Consider the following 18,247-nt stretch of genomic DNA (forward strand, 5'->3'; position numbering starts at 1 on the left):
GTAACAGTATTACTAAAGACTGGGAATGACAAACTATGCATAAAAACAGACTAATTTGCTCATTTGACTCAATAAACTGGCAGCCCATATGCACATTAAACCTCTAAGAACAATTCATAAACTTTGCTCTTGACTCTCTGGCATAACAGAACCAGTAATGCCAGTTAAAAATAACTTTCCATTTGATTGTAACTGAAAACAAAACAGCTACAACTATTCTTAGTGCAGCCACAACAACATTATGTTACTTTAATCACCAAATAAACACTGTATTCCATCTAAATTAATATTTAGTGTTAGATTTTTGTGTCTCATTGTTAGTTTGGTTATCTGCTCAAATAGCCAGCCTGCTGTCTTCTAAAAACACTTCCCTCTGAATTTGTCCACTGTAGCTTTAAGAGAAAAGTTTTGAATTAAATTTTCTTGGAAGGAAGGTAAAAATGTAGCCAGCTGATCATCAGTGGACAGCAACAAGTGGGGTAGGGACAGCAGGTAACATGAGGGAAAACTGAATATGTTCACTATTAAAATATAAGTTGAAGGCAGTTTTAACTGTATTTTGACACAAACTGGGTGTCAAATAAAACAGATTTTCTTGTGCAAATTAGATCCACTTTCTCACATTCTGTAAATATCAAATAGAAACACTGCTAACCAAATCAAGCCAAATCCTGTGATTCACTTTTGAGTTCTTTTTAATGTACTACTCTTAACTAATGCAAAACGATTCTGATTGTTACGCTTAAATTCTCAGTTTACCCCAAGAAACTTTTAGAATGATTACAAGACAGAGTAAAGGGGTAATTTGGGAGTAACGGATGGTTTTTAGAAGCAGTACCAGTCTAATCAGAAGCCGATTAAGCATCTAAAATAAAACCCGGAACTGAAGACCAAGACAAAAATAGACAACCAGGGAAAATAAGGGCCAAGAGCTGCTTTAATGTAAATATCCACTGATTTGAATTGATGTCGGCTGATGGAAAACAAGAAGACAAACAGAGCATCAGAGCCAGATCCTCTAAGTAACTACATCTGAATCCGTGTTTTAGAAGAGAAGACCAGTTTGACTGCATAAACATCTCCCTAAAAGATACAGCGATAAACAGCACAACACATAAACTGAGCTAGATATAAACACATATACCACAAGCTCAGACAAATGTCAAAGCCCAGTGCTTCCAAGAAAACTGTTCATTCCTCCTCACACACTTCCACACCCATACACATAATCTGACAAATACACATAAACACCGCCCAGTATCTTTGCAGAGATGTACTGTGCCATAAACACTGGGCCATAACTCCATACACCGCAAAAGACAAAATAAAAAAAATGCTCTCAGCATGTATAAAGCCAGAGTTAATCAGTACCTCCATCTAAGGGAGTTCCCCTAAAATTTCACACTCACTATGGATCAGAGTGTGGGAGACAGTTAAGTGTTGAAATGACCTCATGCACACATATCACCTTGACACTGTTTGCATGTAGATTCCTTCTCTTTTCATACACACATATGAACACACACGTGGTGGAAAGGTCATCCCACTCAACAGCCTCTTGCTCTGGCTGGGGCTCTGCTGCTTTTGTTTGAGCTAAATCCTCTTCCTCACCCAGCAGCCAGCACAGCACCAGCTCAGCACATAGCTGCCCCTCTGTTTGTGCTGGGAAATCAGATAGTGACTCCATGGCCAATCAGTGGTTTCGGATTACGCACATGTCAGTGGATGTATGTTTTTAAATGCGATCATATAGGTGTTTGAACAGAGGCTGGGATTTTGACATTCCTGTTCTGATAAATATACATCTCCATGTGTACCTGATTTAGATCCAGATTTAGATCGTATTAGTGCTGATCTTTAAAGAGCAACCTCTGGCATGCACTCTGAAAAGTTCACAGCAACATCCAAACCAAACACGAAGAATTTAGCAGAATAACACAAAGCAATCGATATTTCAAACTGTGAACTGGATTGTTACCCCACAACATACAGGCTTCTATATAGCTGCATCTTTCTGGGGTTTTTTCTTGAAAACATTATTAGTGGATTACCTGCAGTAAATAAACTAACAATGCATTTAAGTCACATCAGATATAAAGAAGGGCTTTCATCTAGAAATATGAAATATGGCATAAAAATAAATGGATAGAGTTGTGTTACATTTGAGTCTTTGACTTGACTTAAACGCTTGAACTTGAGCACAAAAGAAATTAAAGAAGACCCCCCATAATAACAGAGTCTGGGGACCACAACTGCCCACGAAGAGCTAAAATCTGCAGATGCCCCATACCCTCTAGGAAAATATATAAATATTGTTTTAATTGCTCAAAACACAAATACCTCAGTATGAGTCAATGTGCACAATGGAAACTGTCTTAGCACAACTGTTGAAGTTAATATCTACAAGTTTCCTTATTTTTGCATTTGGGGTTACAGACAATCAGCGACACAGACAAATAATGGTTCTACTGAATTGAGTGCTTTGCTGTCACTAGCCAATAGCATGTCAAGCAGCATTGGTTTAGGTATTTCAGCTTACCAAGCTGCATTTGCTTTGGAAAAACAGGAAATAGGCACATTTTCCATGAATAATTTGAAGTCAGATTCCACAGGAAAATCCATGAATAGGGAGATATGTGAATACTGAACTGTGAACGTTGGCAGTCCTCTGAATAAAAAATCTTCACATTTTTGCTTTGAAATGGTTTCCATACACTCTTCCTAATCTCCACATATGAAGATCTATTTTCTTTGTGAAGTTTATGTTGAACCTCATCCCAGTGATCTGTTGCCAGATTAACTAAGACACGTTACCTTGTACCTTGTACAGTACGTTTTGAGTCGTACCGACTTTACACTAGAACCAAATTCACCCAATCACACTCACAAATGTGCACACATTCATACACCAATGCACAGATCTTTAGAGGCAAGGTGCCTCGCCCGTCTTTTTTCTTCAGTGAGTTGGCACAGCTACCTACACGTTTCAGAACATCAACACATTGCTGATCATGGTTAGCCAAAAATCTGCTTTTGACAGCTTAATTCATTCTTTTTGTACCATTTCCGAACTGTTAGCTAAACTTTGGTGTGTGTTGCTGAGAGACGACTAGCATACACATGTGGCGACTGTGGTCTCAGAGCAGTCTGGGATTGATCATGTTTCATTAATAACTGGGATTAATTAAGAGTCCAAAAGCAGGGCAGAGCCAAAATCTGCACCAGCTCGCACATGTGCATGATTTTGTGTCCATTTTCATGGAGATAGATGAGAGTTTAGGCAGAATGTATGCATGTGTACTTGTGGGAACATGTGGGTAAATGACCATTTGCTGAATAAATGAGGAATGTCCTGTCTGGGACTCTGAGCACGCATTAGATTGGTTTTAGAGGTATGTCGTTTCAGAGTGAGCGCGCATATGTCTCATTTCCATGGCTCAATATTTGCCATGGAGAAAATCCCGGCCTTTAGCCTAATGAAGGAAACTAATCATGTCCACTGCAATCACACAAGTACACACTTTTTATTACTGAGCACACACTAGCAATGTGACCGGTGTGTGAGTGAAGGAAGGGACGAAGATGGGGCAAGAATAAAAGGGTGTGAGCTGGACCAAAGGGAATGGAGGGGAAAGAACCCATTATGTACCCGTAATACTTCTGTCTGCGGTCTAAAGCCTGTACTTTGTTTTGAGTCAAAGCCAAGACAAGAAAACCAAACCGACTCTTTCTACTGACACCGATCACTTCTGACTCTGCGAGGGAAAACATTAACGCTCTCAAAGGAAAAGGTGATTTCAAGATTCTTAAGACGTTCTGGGGAAATAGGAAAACAGCATAATTACCTTAGAGTCATCTCAGTCAGAATGAACGTTTCCTTTATTTGTTTATTCGTCTTTAATATATTCTTTTTTTTAAGGATCATGAAGGATTAATGACATCTGGGTATTTACACTGATTACACCAAATACCCCAAAAATAATGAGTTCAATCAACATCAGGAAGATGACGAGAGAATTATAATTAGAGGAAATACAAACAAGCCAACAGTTTTTCCAGAAGATTACACTCACTTTCTCAGATATATCAAATAGCTGTTTATAATTTAGGATCAAATTCAAGACATGACTGTGATTGAGCTCCTTTTGATGCTGTCTGTCTGTTTCAAGCATGTCTTTTAAGCATTCTGTGTTTCTTTTATATCAGTCATAGTCATCCATAAACAATTTTAACAGATTCCTAACATAATTTACAATATGAATGTTTTATGATGTATCGTATATGTGTGGTACATCTGTTAACTTTTTGCAAGTTTGCAAGTCCATTTGGTTTGAATTTAAGTCAAGTGAAAATACACGTTAGAAGAAACACAACATAGGGCACTGTGTTTCTGCAACAACAATTTGAATTTTGTGCTGTCAGTCTTGTTGAAGAGGTATGTGTCGCCACACACAGAGATGTGTCTGCTCTCAGTCTGCTCAGTGTCTACTCACCCTCAATGAAGCCCTGAGCATAGCACACACTCATATGCACAAGGGCACAGTACGGTTTTATAAATAGTGGCAGCTGACGAATCCTCCCCCTGCTTTGACCCTTAAACTCTTGCTCTACCATCTGTACCCCCAAGCTAATTGACACGTCTCCTCTGATAAACTATCTGCCCATCCTCTAAAAACACACACAGAAGCTCCCCTTGAAATAACACAATGCATTACTGCAATCTGTCATTCAAGAAATATCAATATTAAAAGAAAATAGTGCTTTTTATGTAAATTATGTAGTGCCTTAATCGCAAATTAGCACATTTTACAAAAGTGAATAAAAGTAAAAAAGTCAATCAGGTAAAGGCATACAGAGGACGTGACAGGTCGAGGAGTTCAGTGGGGGCTTTAATAAAACACATGTTACCTATTGGGTTTTGCACTGGACAGAGGATAGAGAAAGAGGCCTACACTTCCCAGGCAGCCGGTGGAAAAGTACACTCTACAATTCATTGCTTCCTTCACGCCAAATTAAAGGTCCCTTGTTTAAAAAAATGGGGGTAGGCGCGAGGTTGAGGGAATTCAAGGGGGGAGGAGCAACAAAAAAGAGCTTTTATTACAAAGAAAAACATTCTATGATCACCACAAAAACTGCTATGCTTCTGTCTGTAGGAGCAAATTTATACTCAGAACAGAAACAGGTTTTGAGCAGTTTTTAGCTTACTGACTTTGGTACATCTTTAAGTGTGTAATCTCATTTTTCTGGGGCAGAATACATTTATTCAGAAAGAATAAAGTACATTATGCAAACATGTTTGATATCCTTAAAAAGCTTAGTAATGCAGTACAAATTGCACAAATGTACATGGTGGCCTACTTCAACTATTTTCTATAAAATATATTGAGGTAAACTCTCTTAAATGTACAAAAACAATTTTAAAGCAGTGCAGTCAAACCATAGAAACTTTGCTGATGCACATTTTCTCCTTCATATAATAAAAAGTTTTTCAGCACCACATTTTTAAATTTAAATAAGGATTGTTGTATTAAAAAAAACAAAACAAAACAAAACAAAACAAAGATCCAACTGCTTTTTTTTAACTCTATATTTCTGGTGTTTTCTAATGTGGTGTTGCATATTTTACTTACTATTGGTACATCTTTTCATCAGAGCCAGGTTATCCAATAACATAATCATATCACTTTATGTTTGCAAGTGTGGATAACGGGTCTCTATATTGATAAAAAAAAAGGAATCTTAGCTGTATAGGAAACGATTCTAAATCTATCAATGTTAACATAATTTCCAAATTAGATTTCTGCAGACTCTGCAGAAAAATGCAGGACAAATAAATAAATAAATAAATAAATAAATAAATAAATAAATAAATAAATAAATAAATAAATAAATAAATAAATTTACCTAATTTTTCAAGATCACTGAATTTGTAAAGGGGTCTCTTTAGCAGAATGCATACAATATTTTGATTACAAGCACAGTTTATAATAAATAAATAAACATATAAAAGGAAAGTACAAGTCAAGTCTCAAAAGCATGTTAAAAAGACTGCATATCAACATGAGTTTAGGAGTAATTAGTGAGTAATTTATTTTCATAAAATGTGTATCAAAGTATAAAAACCCAACAAATATATTTTCCTGTGTGCTTATTTATAAATTTTAAAAAATTAAGTTAACTCCATTATTGAAATTTACAGGAGTCATACCATGTATGGTTTAAATGACCCATGAAATGCACAAAGTGAACTATTAGCACCCATAAAATGTATTAGATTAATGGCTATTCATCTGAAAATAGGTGCTGTAGGCCTAATGTGAAAAGCAGCAGGAGGTGTAAAGGCTGGTTTCACCAAGATGGAAGCTGCATTTCCTACATGGGCCTCCCAGAGGAAGAGCTTTCATTCCTTCTGTAAGGTTCCCTCAGGAGCCAGGGTCTGAATGGACACTACTGCATAAACACTAGCTCCCTACCACATGTTACATGACCTGAGGGGAACACACAAATACACATCTGGGTTTGCAGCTCTCAAAGACTGTCTGGTTTGTTGATGGTTATCGTAGTGAGAACGGTTCCTGCCTCTCCCTTTTTTGCCTCTTTATACCTCCCCTCACTATCCCTAAATCTGTTTCTTTTCCCCTCCCTCTTCTGTCTCCTACTCCCTCTTATCCATAATTTACAGAACTTATCAACACGCCTTTGATAAATCAAACTGCATGGACGAAACTCCCTGTTACATCATCCTGGCTACATAAACATATACATTTTTCCCAAAGTAGTTGCTGTTGTTCAATTCAAATATTTTGTTTAGCCCTTGTGGTAAATAAGAGAAACTCAACATTCTTGATTGTGCAAAGATTGTGTAAATTATATCTTTGAAGTTTGAACACACTGAGGCATATGTGAAAAGACGAGGGAAACACAGAGTGAGTTTGTGTAAATACATCAGTACAGATTTCCTGACTCAACATCTGTTCTGTATGTTACTTTCAGTTTTCATGACTGTAGACAGTTCAGTGCTTTATGATTTAAACAAAATCATCCAGAAGGTACATGTTGTAACAAACATGACTAAAACTTAATGAAGAAAAAAAACAAAAAAAAAAACACATTGTCGAATAAATGGGAACTTTAAAAAAAAAAATCTTATGTTTTTATTAAGGTCACTAAGGTCAACCAATAAAGGCAAATCTATAGTTTCTTATTCCTGATGTAGGGATGAATATTCAGTTTGCCATTGTGTTTTTTTGTTTTAAATTGAGCTAAAGTCAGTTTCGCATGTATTTTAATTTTTTTTTTAGTTTGCTCTGCTTACTTCAAGTTAAAGCTATAGCACAGACCATGTCCTACATAGTAGACATTCAGTTTTTACTCAATCTAGGAGTTGTGCTCCACTCCATATCCCCAAACTGGAGGAACCCGAGTGGTACCCAGACCAGAAGGGACATACAGTCACTCAAAATGTATCTAAGTCTTTATCAGGGTCTCTTCCTAGTGAAATGTGGTGTGCATGTTAAGGGGGACCTACTATGCAAAATTCATATTTTGCACATTTTTGTACTTCCAATTAGGTCTAAATTGTTTCTAAAAACAGCCCAAGCGCTTTAGAAAACGACTCAGATTTTTTCAGGCAATACGCTAATGTTTTACAGTGTCTCGAAAGCAAGACATTTCAATAACCTCCCGATTGTTAAGTCACAATCGACGGGCACTGCACCATTACATTGTAACCCAAGTGGTGGTCAGCTGGTTTTACCACTGAACAACGGCTGCTGGAAAACATCCAGGAATTACTTGCCACATCATTGTTGGTTGTGGAGGAGGCTCTACTTCTTCTGCTTTTGTGTCAGATTTGAGGTGAAAGATATAAGCTTGAATAATTGCACAACAGTTTCCAGCCACTTTCATGTGAGTGTAAAAGTTGAGTTGGGGGGGAGTAACCATATGACAGAAGCAACGCATTTGGATTTTAAGTGACAGGAGGCCCTAAAACAGCTCATTGTGAAAGGAGTTCAAAACTGAGCAGACTAAAATCCCACCATCTTAGAATGATTTTGTTCAAAAAATATAATAAACATGTTTTGTAGAGCAAATGGACCTACCCTAACCTGTTCAAGGAAGTGTAATAGGTATCCTTTAAAATTAAAGATGGGGGCATCCAGGAACTACACAGATCTGCACAGCCTTAAATGTCTCCTTTTGATGCAGAGGATCAACAGCTCTTCTTTTGCTCCCTTTTCCACTAGGCTGTGTACCACTACAGAGGATGGTTTGATCTTAGTAGGTTTTTCACATTGAAAAAATTAAGTGAAAGTCACTTCAGGAGCTGTTTTTTAGATAACTGACAAAGATGATATTTTGAGGAGAGGGTACATCATAAAAATACCTATATGTCCCAAACAAAACTATTCTTACAGTTGAATCAACCACAGTATTTGCCTGATAAACCTCATCAGTGGCTTCTGAGGTCCAGAGAAGGATAGACCAGGTCAGTGAGGACATGTTGCAAAATATATATATTGTGAAGCCCTGGGATTAACAATGGATACTCACTGGTTCAGTGAAGATGTGAGCATTGTTCACTATGTAATCCACAACACTCCTGATGTTCCAACACATCGTAATTTTTTTTTTATCTCTCTGTGTCAACACAACTGTAACTTTCATAAAAATAGATGTTTTATTACTCCCATCTTGGCTCACCCCACCTGCATTATTCTGCTTCTATTTATGTCTATGTAATAGGCAGAAATTTCAACTGACCGCTTGTCAAACAAATTGCAAGCGATGACATGATTTGTGATGGTGAAACCTTGTGGTTCTCCATGGACCCTGGAGCAAGATAAACTGATCCAGATTAATGAGTTCTATAATAGATAAGAACAACAAGATCATTTACGTAAATCCTTTTCTGATAGACTCCAAGACATTCTCAAATAAATGATCCATCAAAGACAAATGCTACATAAATGAGCAATACCAATATGACATGACTGAGTAGCTGTTGCAAAGGTTAAAAATCGTACATTTTCCATTGCGTGGTTCAACAAGTCTATATAACACAGTGGTCTACCTTGGTACCAGACTGGTCGACAAATATTTGGAGCGCCATTCTCTTCTCTATCTGTAATCACAGCGAGCATTAGCCTCTGACTAAGAATAGCTGATCAGATAATACTACTGCAAAGACATTAGTGGAACATTACACACACATTAAACAGCCAAGCATCCCATCATTGCTGCGACAACACAACCAGAGCCAAAAAAGACTGTTCACCAGATGAAGCGATAGCCATGTACTTGGGATTCAGTTGGTGTGCACAAGCTTTGGAGTTTAAGAACAAAGGAAAGTGCTGCTACTGATGTTGATAAGCTGAGACCTCAGAGTTTGAAATTTGACAGGTAATTAAAATGATGACGTTCTCAAATGTATTTCTAAGTCTGCTTTTTAAAGAAAGGTAAGTATTCACTTTTTCTTCAGTCTCTCAACTCTGACATAGCCCATCAGGTTTTATCCCTCTTATTTCTAAACTTGTTCTCTTCTTGTTGACTGAGAATCATTCAACTTCCACAGCAGGGTTGTGTTTTACATTTCTTATTTTCTAATTTGTTAGGTTTATTTGGAAGAACATTAAGTTGTTCATGCGTCCTATAAAAACTTTTAGCATTATGCTTTTTTTCTCAGAAGTTCTTGTCAGATCTTACTCTGCTTTCATGAATAGACTCGTTAGGTTCAGGGGCAATATTTGTCTGTATTAAACAAATAATGACCATTACAGCTCTGTCCTTGCATTTTTATGTTCTAAATTTCTGAGGAACTTGTGGTCTTTATATTCAATAAAGACCACGACATGCACCATTTCCCATATCAACAATGTGTTTAAAATATAAAGCCAAAGAAAATGCTTTTAAAGGAGGCCTTTTTACAGTAAAGTTGGCCTTTAAGAAAGCTGGAGAGAGCAAAAATATTCAGCAGATAACAGGAAGGCTAACAGAATACAGTAAAGTTGCTCCTTAACTCCTTTTGAGCTTTTAATCCCCATCACTGGATTTATAAATGTTCACAGCTGTTATAGAAAACTGTCAGTCTGTTAACAGATTGACAATTTGTTAACAGACTGCATTTATCCAGATAAAAGCAGTGAATCCAGTTTTTATCTGAATTCACTGCTCTCTTCATGTATTCTGGAGAGAATACATGAAAAGAGACTGCTGGGCTAGTAATTACCAACAAAATATGAGCATTTGTTCTTTAAATGCACTTAATAAGGTTACAAACTTATTCACAAATTAGGATTTTGAAAATTGAGAAAATATCTTCATATTTTTAATTTATTTTTATTTTCAAGAAAGCCTCGTACACTTATATTAAAATAAACATGCTGACACCTTCACCTTAGTATGCTAGACCACTCTACAAGTTGTGTAATGTTCACACCCACTTTTATAGACTCAAAACGTCATTAAACATTTACACACTCGCTATTATGTGCACACACATCTAGCATTCAGGCTTAGTTTAATAAGCCACATTTTACCCTCCATCTGCAAGAACACTTAACCTCAGAATGTCTGTGTGTAAATGTGGGTGAGGGTTTGTGGATGGCCAAACAAGAGCTCATTCTCTGTCTGTGTTTTTATTCATGGGGGGTGAGCCTTGAATAGAGAGACCTCTATCTGTCACACCCATCAAAAACCACAAACACACACATAGAAGAGAGACTCATGGGTCAGAAACTCAAGGCCTTAGCCCCAGATGATGCTGTTAGGGATGAGGAAACCTGCCTGCTGGGCACAACGTGCTCATGTAAGAGTGCAGAAGCTGGATGTGACCACCAGCCACAGTGTGCCACAGTAAAATCAGTAGCTCTGTTCACTGTGGTACCGTTTCAGGACTGTGTGATTTATCTATGCTGATAAAAGTCTCCTCTGGCTTCTAAATAAATGAGTTATCACAAGTATCTTTACCTGTGAAGCTTCTCTCTGCTACTGACCTTATAACTAACCTGGAAATGAGAGGATTTGGCTGCAGTAAATAGTCATAATTTACACAGATTTCCTTCTGCACATTAAAAGCTGGAGGATGTGACTTCATATTAGACAAATTCAAAACTCATGATTAGCAAACAGTTATTATAATAAACTTCCTAAAAGCAGATACTGAAGACACAAATCTGTCAGTAGGCACACTGTAATTTAGTTGATATCTATTATCCCATAATTTATGAGTATTTTGATGTCAAATTTGTGTAATTATTACTATGATTTAGGGTTACAGTGCAATTGTTTTCAGCGTAGCAGAGCATCCTCTCACATCATCATGAAGCGCAGGCTTTTCCAACTTTTTCCACAATCTTTTATTATGTAGATGTGGCTGTATTCCCTCTAAGAATGGATGGTTCACCTGATGTGTATCAACCTACTCAGTTGACTGAGCACCAGTTCATAAATTTCCAAAAGTGTCCACAGCACAGTATAATATTCTTCCAGATTCTTGTTGCAGAGATTAAAAAGCAATTAATTAATTACCAATTACTTTAGATGTCTACAGGACATCGAAAGTTATCTAATGTTGCTAATTTACTGTTCAGAAGGAAAATGTATCACATTAAAAAAGATTCATCAAGTATTGGTGCATGTTTGTAACAAGAATACCCAATTTGAAATTACAGATAAGGCAGAAGAGGGCTGCACAGTGGTGCAGTTGGTAGAGCTGTTGCCTTGCAGCAAGAAGGTTCTGAGTTCGATTCCCGGCCTGGGGTCTTTCTGCATGGAGTTTGCATGTTCTCCCTGTGCATGCGTGGGTTTTCTCCAGGTACTCCGGTTTCCTCCCACAGTCCAAAAACATGACTGTCAGGTTAATTGGCCTCTCCAAATTGCCCCTAGGTGTGAGTGTGTGTGTGCATGGTTGTGTGTCCTGTGTGTCTCTGTGTTGCCCTACGACAGACTGKCGACCTGTCCAGGGTGACCCCGCCTCTCGCCCGAAACGTTAGCTGGAGATGGGCACCAGCAACCCTCCCGACCCCACCAAGGGACAAGGGTGCAAGAAAATGGATGGATAAGGCAGAAGATTTCCAAATTTTTCTACTGAATGTCCCTTTTGCTGTGGAGACACTTGGTGTACTAAGCAGTCTAACCCCTGCTTAGTTCATTTTCCTGAAATAATATTTCAAAAACTGCTGTTGTGTCAATCTATTTTTCAGAGTCTGACTCATATCCTTCTCCTTATCTGTATTTTGAGAAGCTTTCCAAGAGGACAATAATGAGCAACAGCTTTTATCTGGATTCACTGCTTAATGGATAGATCTTAACAACATGCTAATGCATGAAGAACATTGCTAATGGGTGAAGAATAGCACAGCAGCTAATGGTAAATGTTGAGAGGCAACACTAATGTGCTTGAAAGGCTGTTGCAAATTAGCAACAGAAACTGTCAGAGTAATGTTTAAATGTACAGTGTGTACGAGGTGGAGTGTGGCGATAATATGAAGTCTTAGCTGTTTCAAATTTTGAGTGATTTGGTCGTTATACCCAATTTTTTTCAGTGATAAAATGAGTCGGCTGCATAATGACTATAAATCAACTCATTTCCACCCTGAAGATACTTTACCAGCATTGCAATATATGATTTATTATAATTTTCAATAATGTACTTGCAGTTAATTTAGGTCTAAATAGAATCAAAGTTGTGACATTAGGATAAGAAATAGTGAAGAGGACCTGGAGCTGGACAAAGCTCTGGCCTGAAGGATAGCAGCTATGGGAGGATTTCTAAGCAACCAAAGGAGACCACAGGCAGGGATCTGACATTGCCTTTGATAAGACCTCTACAGACTCAAATATAAGATCAAGGTAAGACACCAAAGTTAAGTCCAAGTTCAAATTAACTTCAAAGAAAATAAGGCAAAAAATAACCTTAAAATTTACAATAAACTGTTAAAATGTATTTATATTGACGTCTAATCCCAATGTGCTAGGAAAAAAAAACAAGACATGAATGTGTTCTTTCCTGTTTTCGCATGTATGACTGCATATGGTTCCATGTGTGAATCTGTGGTCTGGATCATGTCTGTGATCCCAGGTGGGCTGCTAGGGAGGAGCACAACAACAAAAAGAGATGCAGCGGCAGGAAATAGAAGGAAGACACTCTCCCTTCTCCCTTTCATCTTTCTCTTAGCCCTCTGTTTCAAGAGAAGGAAAAACAAGGAGTGTGCTCTACCCTTCTCTCTCCCTGAGTCCAATTCTCAGACATCGTTTGATGCCTTTCAAGTCGACCAGATGAGCTTTCCGGTTGCCATGTACCCTAACAGAAAGATCTGTGCGCACAGGATTTGGCATGAGGCCTAATTACTTTTAAGTCTTAGACAGGTAGGCGGAAGGTGTATGTGAGTATTTCTTTGTGTAAGAAAATATGAGCTTTGAACTGATTTGTTCTCTGTTACCTTGTTCCTTGTTTTTATGGGAGCTGTAAGAGGGCCAGTGGATCTGAAGGATTTTCTGGCACTTTGCCACCATCAGATATGATAGGATACAACATAGGAGGACTCTACAGAAGAGTTGAGTCTAAACCCTGCTTAGAGAACGCAACTGTGTTTGTATAATATGCAGTTATTTTTATCAAACTGTGATGAGATTTAGTAAATAACAGCGTTCTGGCTAGGTCAACTTCATTATTCATGCTGAAATTACCTTAAACAGCAGTTAGCTTAAAGGTTAATGAAAGGAAGATTGATGTGATATATTTTAATCCTCATGATCTCGGCGGCTCTGCTACTGTTGATCTCTCTTCACTTATCTAGGATCAAAGAATTGCCTCAAACCTGATTTATGTCAATTCAGCTATCAAATCCTGCTTTTTTTTTTTTTTTTTTACCTGTGGCAAATGGCCAAAACAAAGTCTGTCTGGAAGTACAGACATGCATCCCTCTTACAACACCTGATTCAAAGGTTAAATTACCTTCTTGGCTTGTCAGTTAGTTTTAAAAAGGCCAATAAGCATTCCTTTGATTCAATTTGCAGTGTTTGGGAATCATCCAAACATTGCAAGGCAGTGGCACTTGAGGACAAAAGTTGCAGGCGCCTGCCATATTCTATCATGCTCTAAGCCAGCTGACCAAATATTTTTGATTCTCCCCCAAACCTCTTCCAAAACCAGAGGGGACAGTCTTATCAGTTGTTGTTCAAAGTTGTGGCAAAAGCTCCTGATGAGTGTTAGGCAGGCTCTACGTCTTACTGTTTTTAATTCCCATTTAACCCTCTTTTACTATTACACTGTTTTAGTTGCTTGTGATTTTATTTATCGCAGTCCTGTTTTTTTTTTTTTTCTTTACTCTAGCTTTATTTGCGTGTTGCTTTATTGCACAGTACTTTGGTCAGTCGCAATTGTTGTTTTTCATAAAAGTCCCAACTGTGTGTGCAAGTACATACGCTCAATTTTTTCCTGTCTTTCTATCACAACACGTCAGGAAATGATGTTATGCTCATTCATTTCACTACTTCCCAAATCATTTCCCCTCAAGCTCCTTCCTGGTTTTCTTTTAAGCACAAACCGCAGACATGATCAGGAGCTTTCCCTGGCAAACAATACTAATTACAGATTTTTATTTGTAGTTCTGCCCTGTAATAATGGCGTCCATTGGTGTGTGTGCGTGTGTGTGCGTGTGTGAGAGAAAGAGAAAGAGAGAAAGCAATTGAGAGAAATAGTCCCAAAAGGAAAAACGTGTTAAGTCTCTGTTTTGATATTAAGCCTTGATTCACCATAGACAAACACAGACATAAAGCCCAAATGTGAATAACCTTAGGTCTGAAGCACTGCTTTATGCAGTGTCTTTGTTCTGAGCTTACAGCAGATGAAAAAGTAATATCACCACCAGTCGTGTGGTGTTTTCAAAGCCAGATGTAGACTAGCAGCTGTAATATGCAATGCCCCTGTGAGATACCCGATGTTTTCCTGTTCTGAGGACACAGCAAAGTTCAATGGATACAGCATGTAATGGAGGAGATTGCATCAATGCATGAAAATAGGGTTTTAAAGTTTACATTTGCCCAATAAAACACATTTTTCAATGCAATTCTGATAATAAACTATAATGCAGTTAAAATGACTTATCGGTGTTTTCTTTTTGTTGTTGTAGTTACTGTAATTCTTATGAGACTAATGCTGCTGTGACAGGAAATGAAACATGTACAGTATCAAATGATTGATTTTAATATTGTCAGCCTATGATAACTCTACAAGGACCGTTCTGGTCTTAAAGGAACAGGGATGCTAATCACAGCATCATCAATCTCTATGAAACATTATCTTAAGTAATAAAACAATCCTTGTGCACAATGTCAAGTATTTCTTGTATCCAGGTAAATCTAGAGGCTAAATATCCATCAGTATTTACACTATGTGAAAAAAAAGTACTTTCTACAACACTTTGCAAAAACACAAACACACTGGATCTCCATTGTCTTTTTCGTTGTAGAAATCTTGTATGAATCCAAGCCTAGTATAACTTGCATTTCCTGCAAATACCTGCCCACCAATTCCAGTGACAGCTTAAGTAATCTTGATGAATCTTCTCCTGCTACATTTCCATTTCATAACTATTGCTCCTGACTCAACTTGAAACAAGCCACAACTTCTTTAATACCAGAGTGAGTTACTGTAGCTACTGATTGAGGCTGAGCCACCAGATGTAGCTACATTCTTTAAAGTGTTCTTCATGAGGATTTCTTCGCATTGCAATAAACTGTAATCATGAGATTTTCCCCAAAAAAATAAATACATTCATTTACTTCTAGGTAACTGTCACATAACATGAAGTTGATAAATTAGAAGAGCAGTTAAATGCTTTTGTGAAATCAGTTTTTTACCAGAAGGAAACCTTTACAAAGTTGAAGCCATGCCTCCCTGAGGCAAGGCCTGGAAAACCTTCTCCACGCTTTCCTAATGTATTGTCAAGACTTCTCTAATGCTCTTTAAGTCTGTCTAGATCAATTCTCTCTGCATTGTTTAAACTCTGTTGAAAATGCAGCGGTACATCTTTTAACTGGCACCAAAACACCATGAAAAAATGACTCCAGACTTGTAATCTAACAACTGGCTTCCTCTTAGCTCCTGAATTTATTTCAAATGCTGCGGTTTTCAAGGCTTTAAGTGATGTACTTCTGTAATACTTAGGTGAAACTCTGCAGGAGAACGGCAGTCAGTCCAACAGACAGTTTTTTTCATGGTTGTTTCACAACTCGAATAAAAAACAATCTGCTTCAGCAGCTGCCTTAAATCTGTGGAATAGGTTATCTTTCATTGACGCACTATGTAAACAGCACCAACATTTTAAACTTTGCTTAACGCCATTTATTTTATTAGATCATAATATCTAATAAGAATGTATGTGGTTCGACATTTGATTGTTGTTTTCTTCAAACGAAGGGGAAAATGAGGCTGATGATAGCTGACTGAGACAAACGCCTGGGACAAATCTACAAATGAAGCAGCACAGAGTTGTTTTCCAAAGCAGACCACATTTTCTTTGTTCTTTTTACTGTATCTTAACTTCATGTTTGCTTTGGATCTAACAACTGATTCTGATTTGGTCAGAATCCGTTGTTCTAGAATTGACTATGACGTGAATAAATGAGTGAAAGTATTAAAAATGCTTGTAAGGACAGAGGGTTAGAGATGGTTGAGTGTTTGGATGGATTCTGTTTGACGAAGCAAAAATAGTTTATTCCAGACGATTTTTATTCCGTGGTTCCATCTTAACCATGTGATGTTTGTCTTGCTGTTTTTGTGGACGTATTTTGGTTGTGATAAAGAAATAAATTCATCAATATATAAAAGTGATCCCTGCTAATATTGACAGACGTCAAATCAGCTTTGAGCATTTTTTTAAACATTGTGTCCTAAAACTGATTAATATTATTAAAGTTAAATCAATATGTGTGGTTGGTGACATATCAAAAAAGTAACAGCACAGCAGTAAAGGATATACATGTGAAATCTGAGAACTTACTCCGCACACTGATGTGCTGCCTAGATGTACACTTTGTATATTTGTGTGTATCTAATGATCCCCCCGTCGCCTTCTCAGTGTCTCCCACCCCTCCCCTTCTCATTAGCGGTGACGCCTGAGTGGATTAACCACACACATGTGCACATCTAGCACACGCAGACAAACCAGGCACTAATGAAAGTAGAGCCCATCAAAGAGAATCTGTGCTCGTGTTAAGGCAAGACAAACCGTCATAAAACACTAGAAGCCCCTTTGTGGTAGTAGTGTGTTTCTGTGTGTGTGAGTCCTAGAGGCAGGAGCCAGCAAAGAAGATCTACTTTGTTTTACGTATGTTTATGCTTTTAGATTCGTGTGTATATCTACGACATCTGGTTATTGTTTTCAGGATTATATAAACTAGTAATACACTAAAAGAGATTAAACCCTACAAAAGAAGACAAAAGTCAGAGACGGAAATGGAAATAAATATGAGAAGAAAACTCACTTAAGAATTGAACACAGACCAAGATATCTGCCTTTCTGATCTAATGTGATTCAGTCAAACTGACAGATGGAAGAGCAGACTGAAAGAAGAGTATGGATAAAATATACAAGTGGCAATCACAGGCCACAGAAATCCAACTGAGGATGTGAGTGTGATCCAATTTAAACAAACGCCAGCGGGAACAGACCTGCTTAGTATATGCCTGTAAAAGTGAAGACAGTTTTTCTTCTCAAATGATTTCAGAAATATCCTGTCCATAAAACTGTGGGTTTTTTAAAAAACATTTTACTCAAAAGGTTTGTACAACTGCAAACAAAACAATAGATGCTAACTAATAACTAATTCTATATTAATATTTGTCTTCTTAAGTTTTGTATAAAAAGTGGTGTAAATTAATAAAAATGTTTAACCAGATGTATCACAATTCTGCCATAAAATCATAACAAATACCTTCAAAGACCTCCCTGTAAATACAGACTTTGACCATGATGAAAAACAACAACAACAACAAAAGGCTCATTGTCAAGAACTGCAGAAAATCTTACAGGTGGTAAGTAACGTGTTCAAAGGGGAAAAAGAAAATCCCTCTTATTGAAAAAGCATCCCTCAAGGCTTCGTGTTAGGCACAACACTTGTAATATTTCATAATGAATGTTCCAGATGCATCTCTCCAGCTTTATGATGGTTATTGTCATGGAAACACAGTTGACCTAATGTGGTCATTTGCAGGTTGTTTTTGGCAGTCACAACTGTTCCA

General features: G+C 37.5%; 1 protein-coding gene across 6 annotated transcripts in view; it reads right to left on the reverse strand.

The window, feature by feature from the left end:
• The window catches only part of bbs9 (Bardet-Biedl syndrome 9), a 144,754-nt gene that overhangs the window by 34,856 nt on the left and 91,651 nt on the right, over positions 1-18,247 (reverse strand). Inside the window, exon 23 of one of the 6 annotated variants that reach the window (XM_008430853.1) lies at positions 18,032-18,247. The exons of the other annotated variants lie outside the window; for them this stretch is intronic. Coding sequence (XP_008429075.1) covers positions 18,234-18,247 — 14 coding nt within the window. The 3' untranslated portion in view covers positions 18,032-18,233. Of the gene's footprint in view, positions 1-18,031 lie in introns of those variants that run through there. 6 annotated transcript variants of the gene reach the window in all.

The sequence above is a fragment of the Poecilia reticulata genome, linkage group LG16 (assembly GCF_000633615.1).
Source record: "Poecilia reticulata strain Guanapo linkage group LG16, Guppy_female_1.0+MT, whole genome shotgun sequence".
NCBI classification, from domain to species: domain Eukaryota; kingdom Metazoa; phylum Chordata; class Actinopteri; order Cyprinodontiformes; family Poeciliidae; genus Poecilia; species Poecilia reticulata.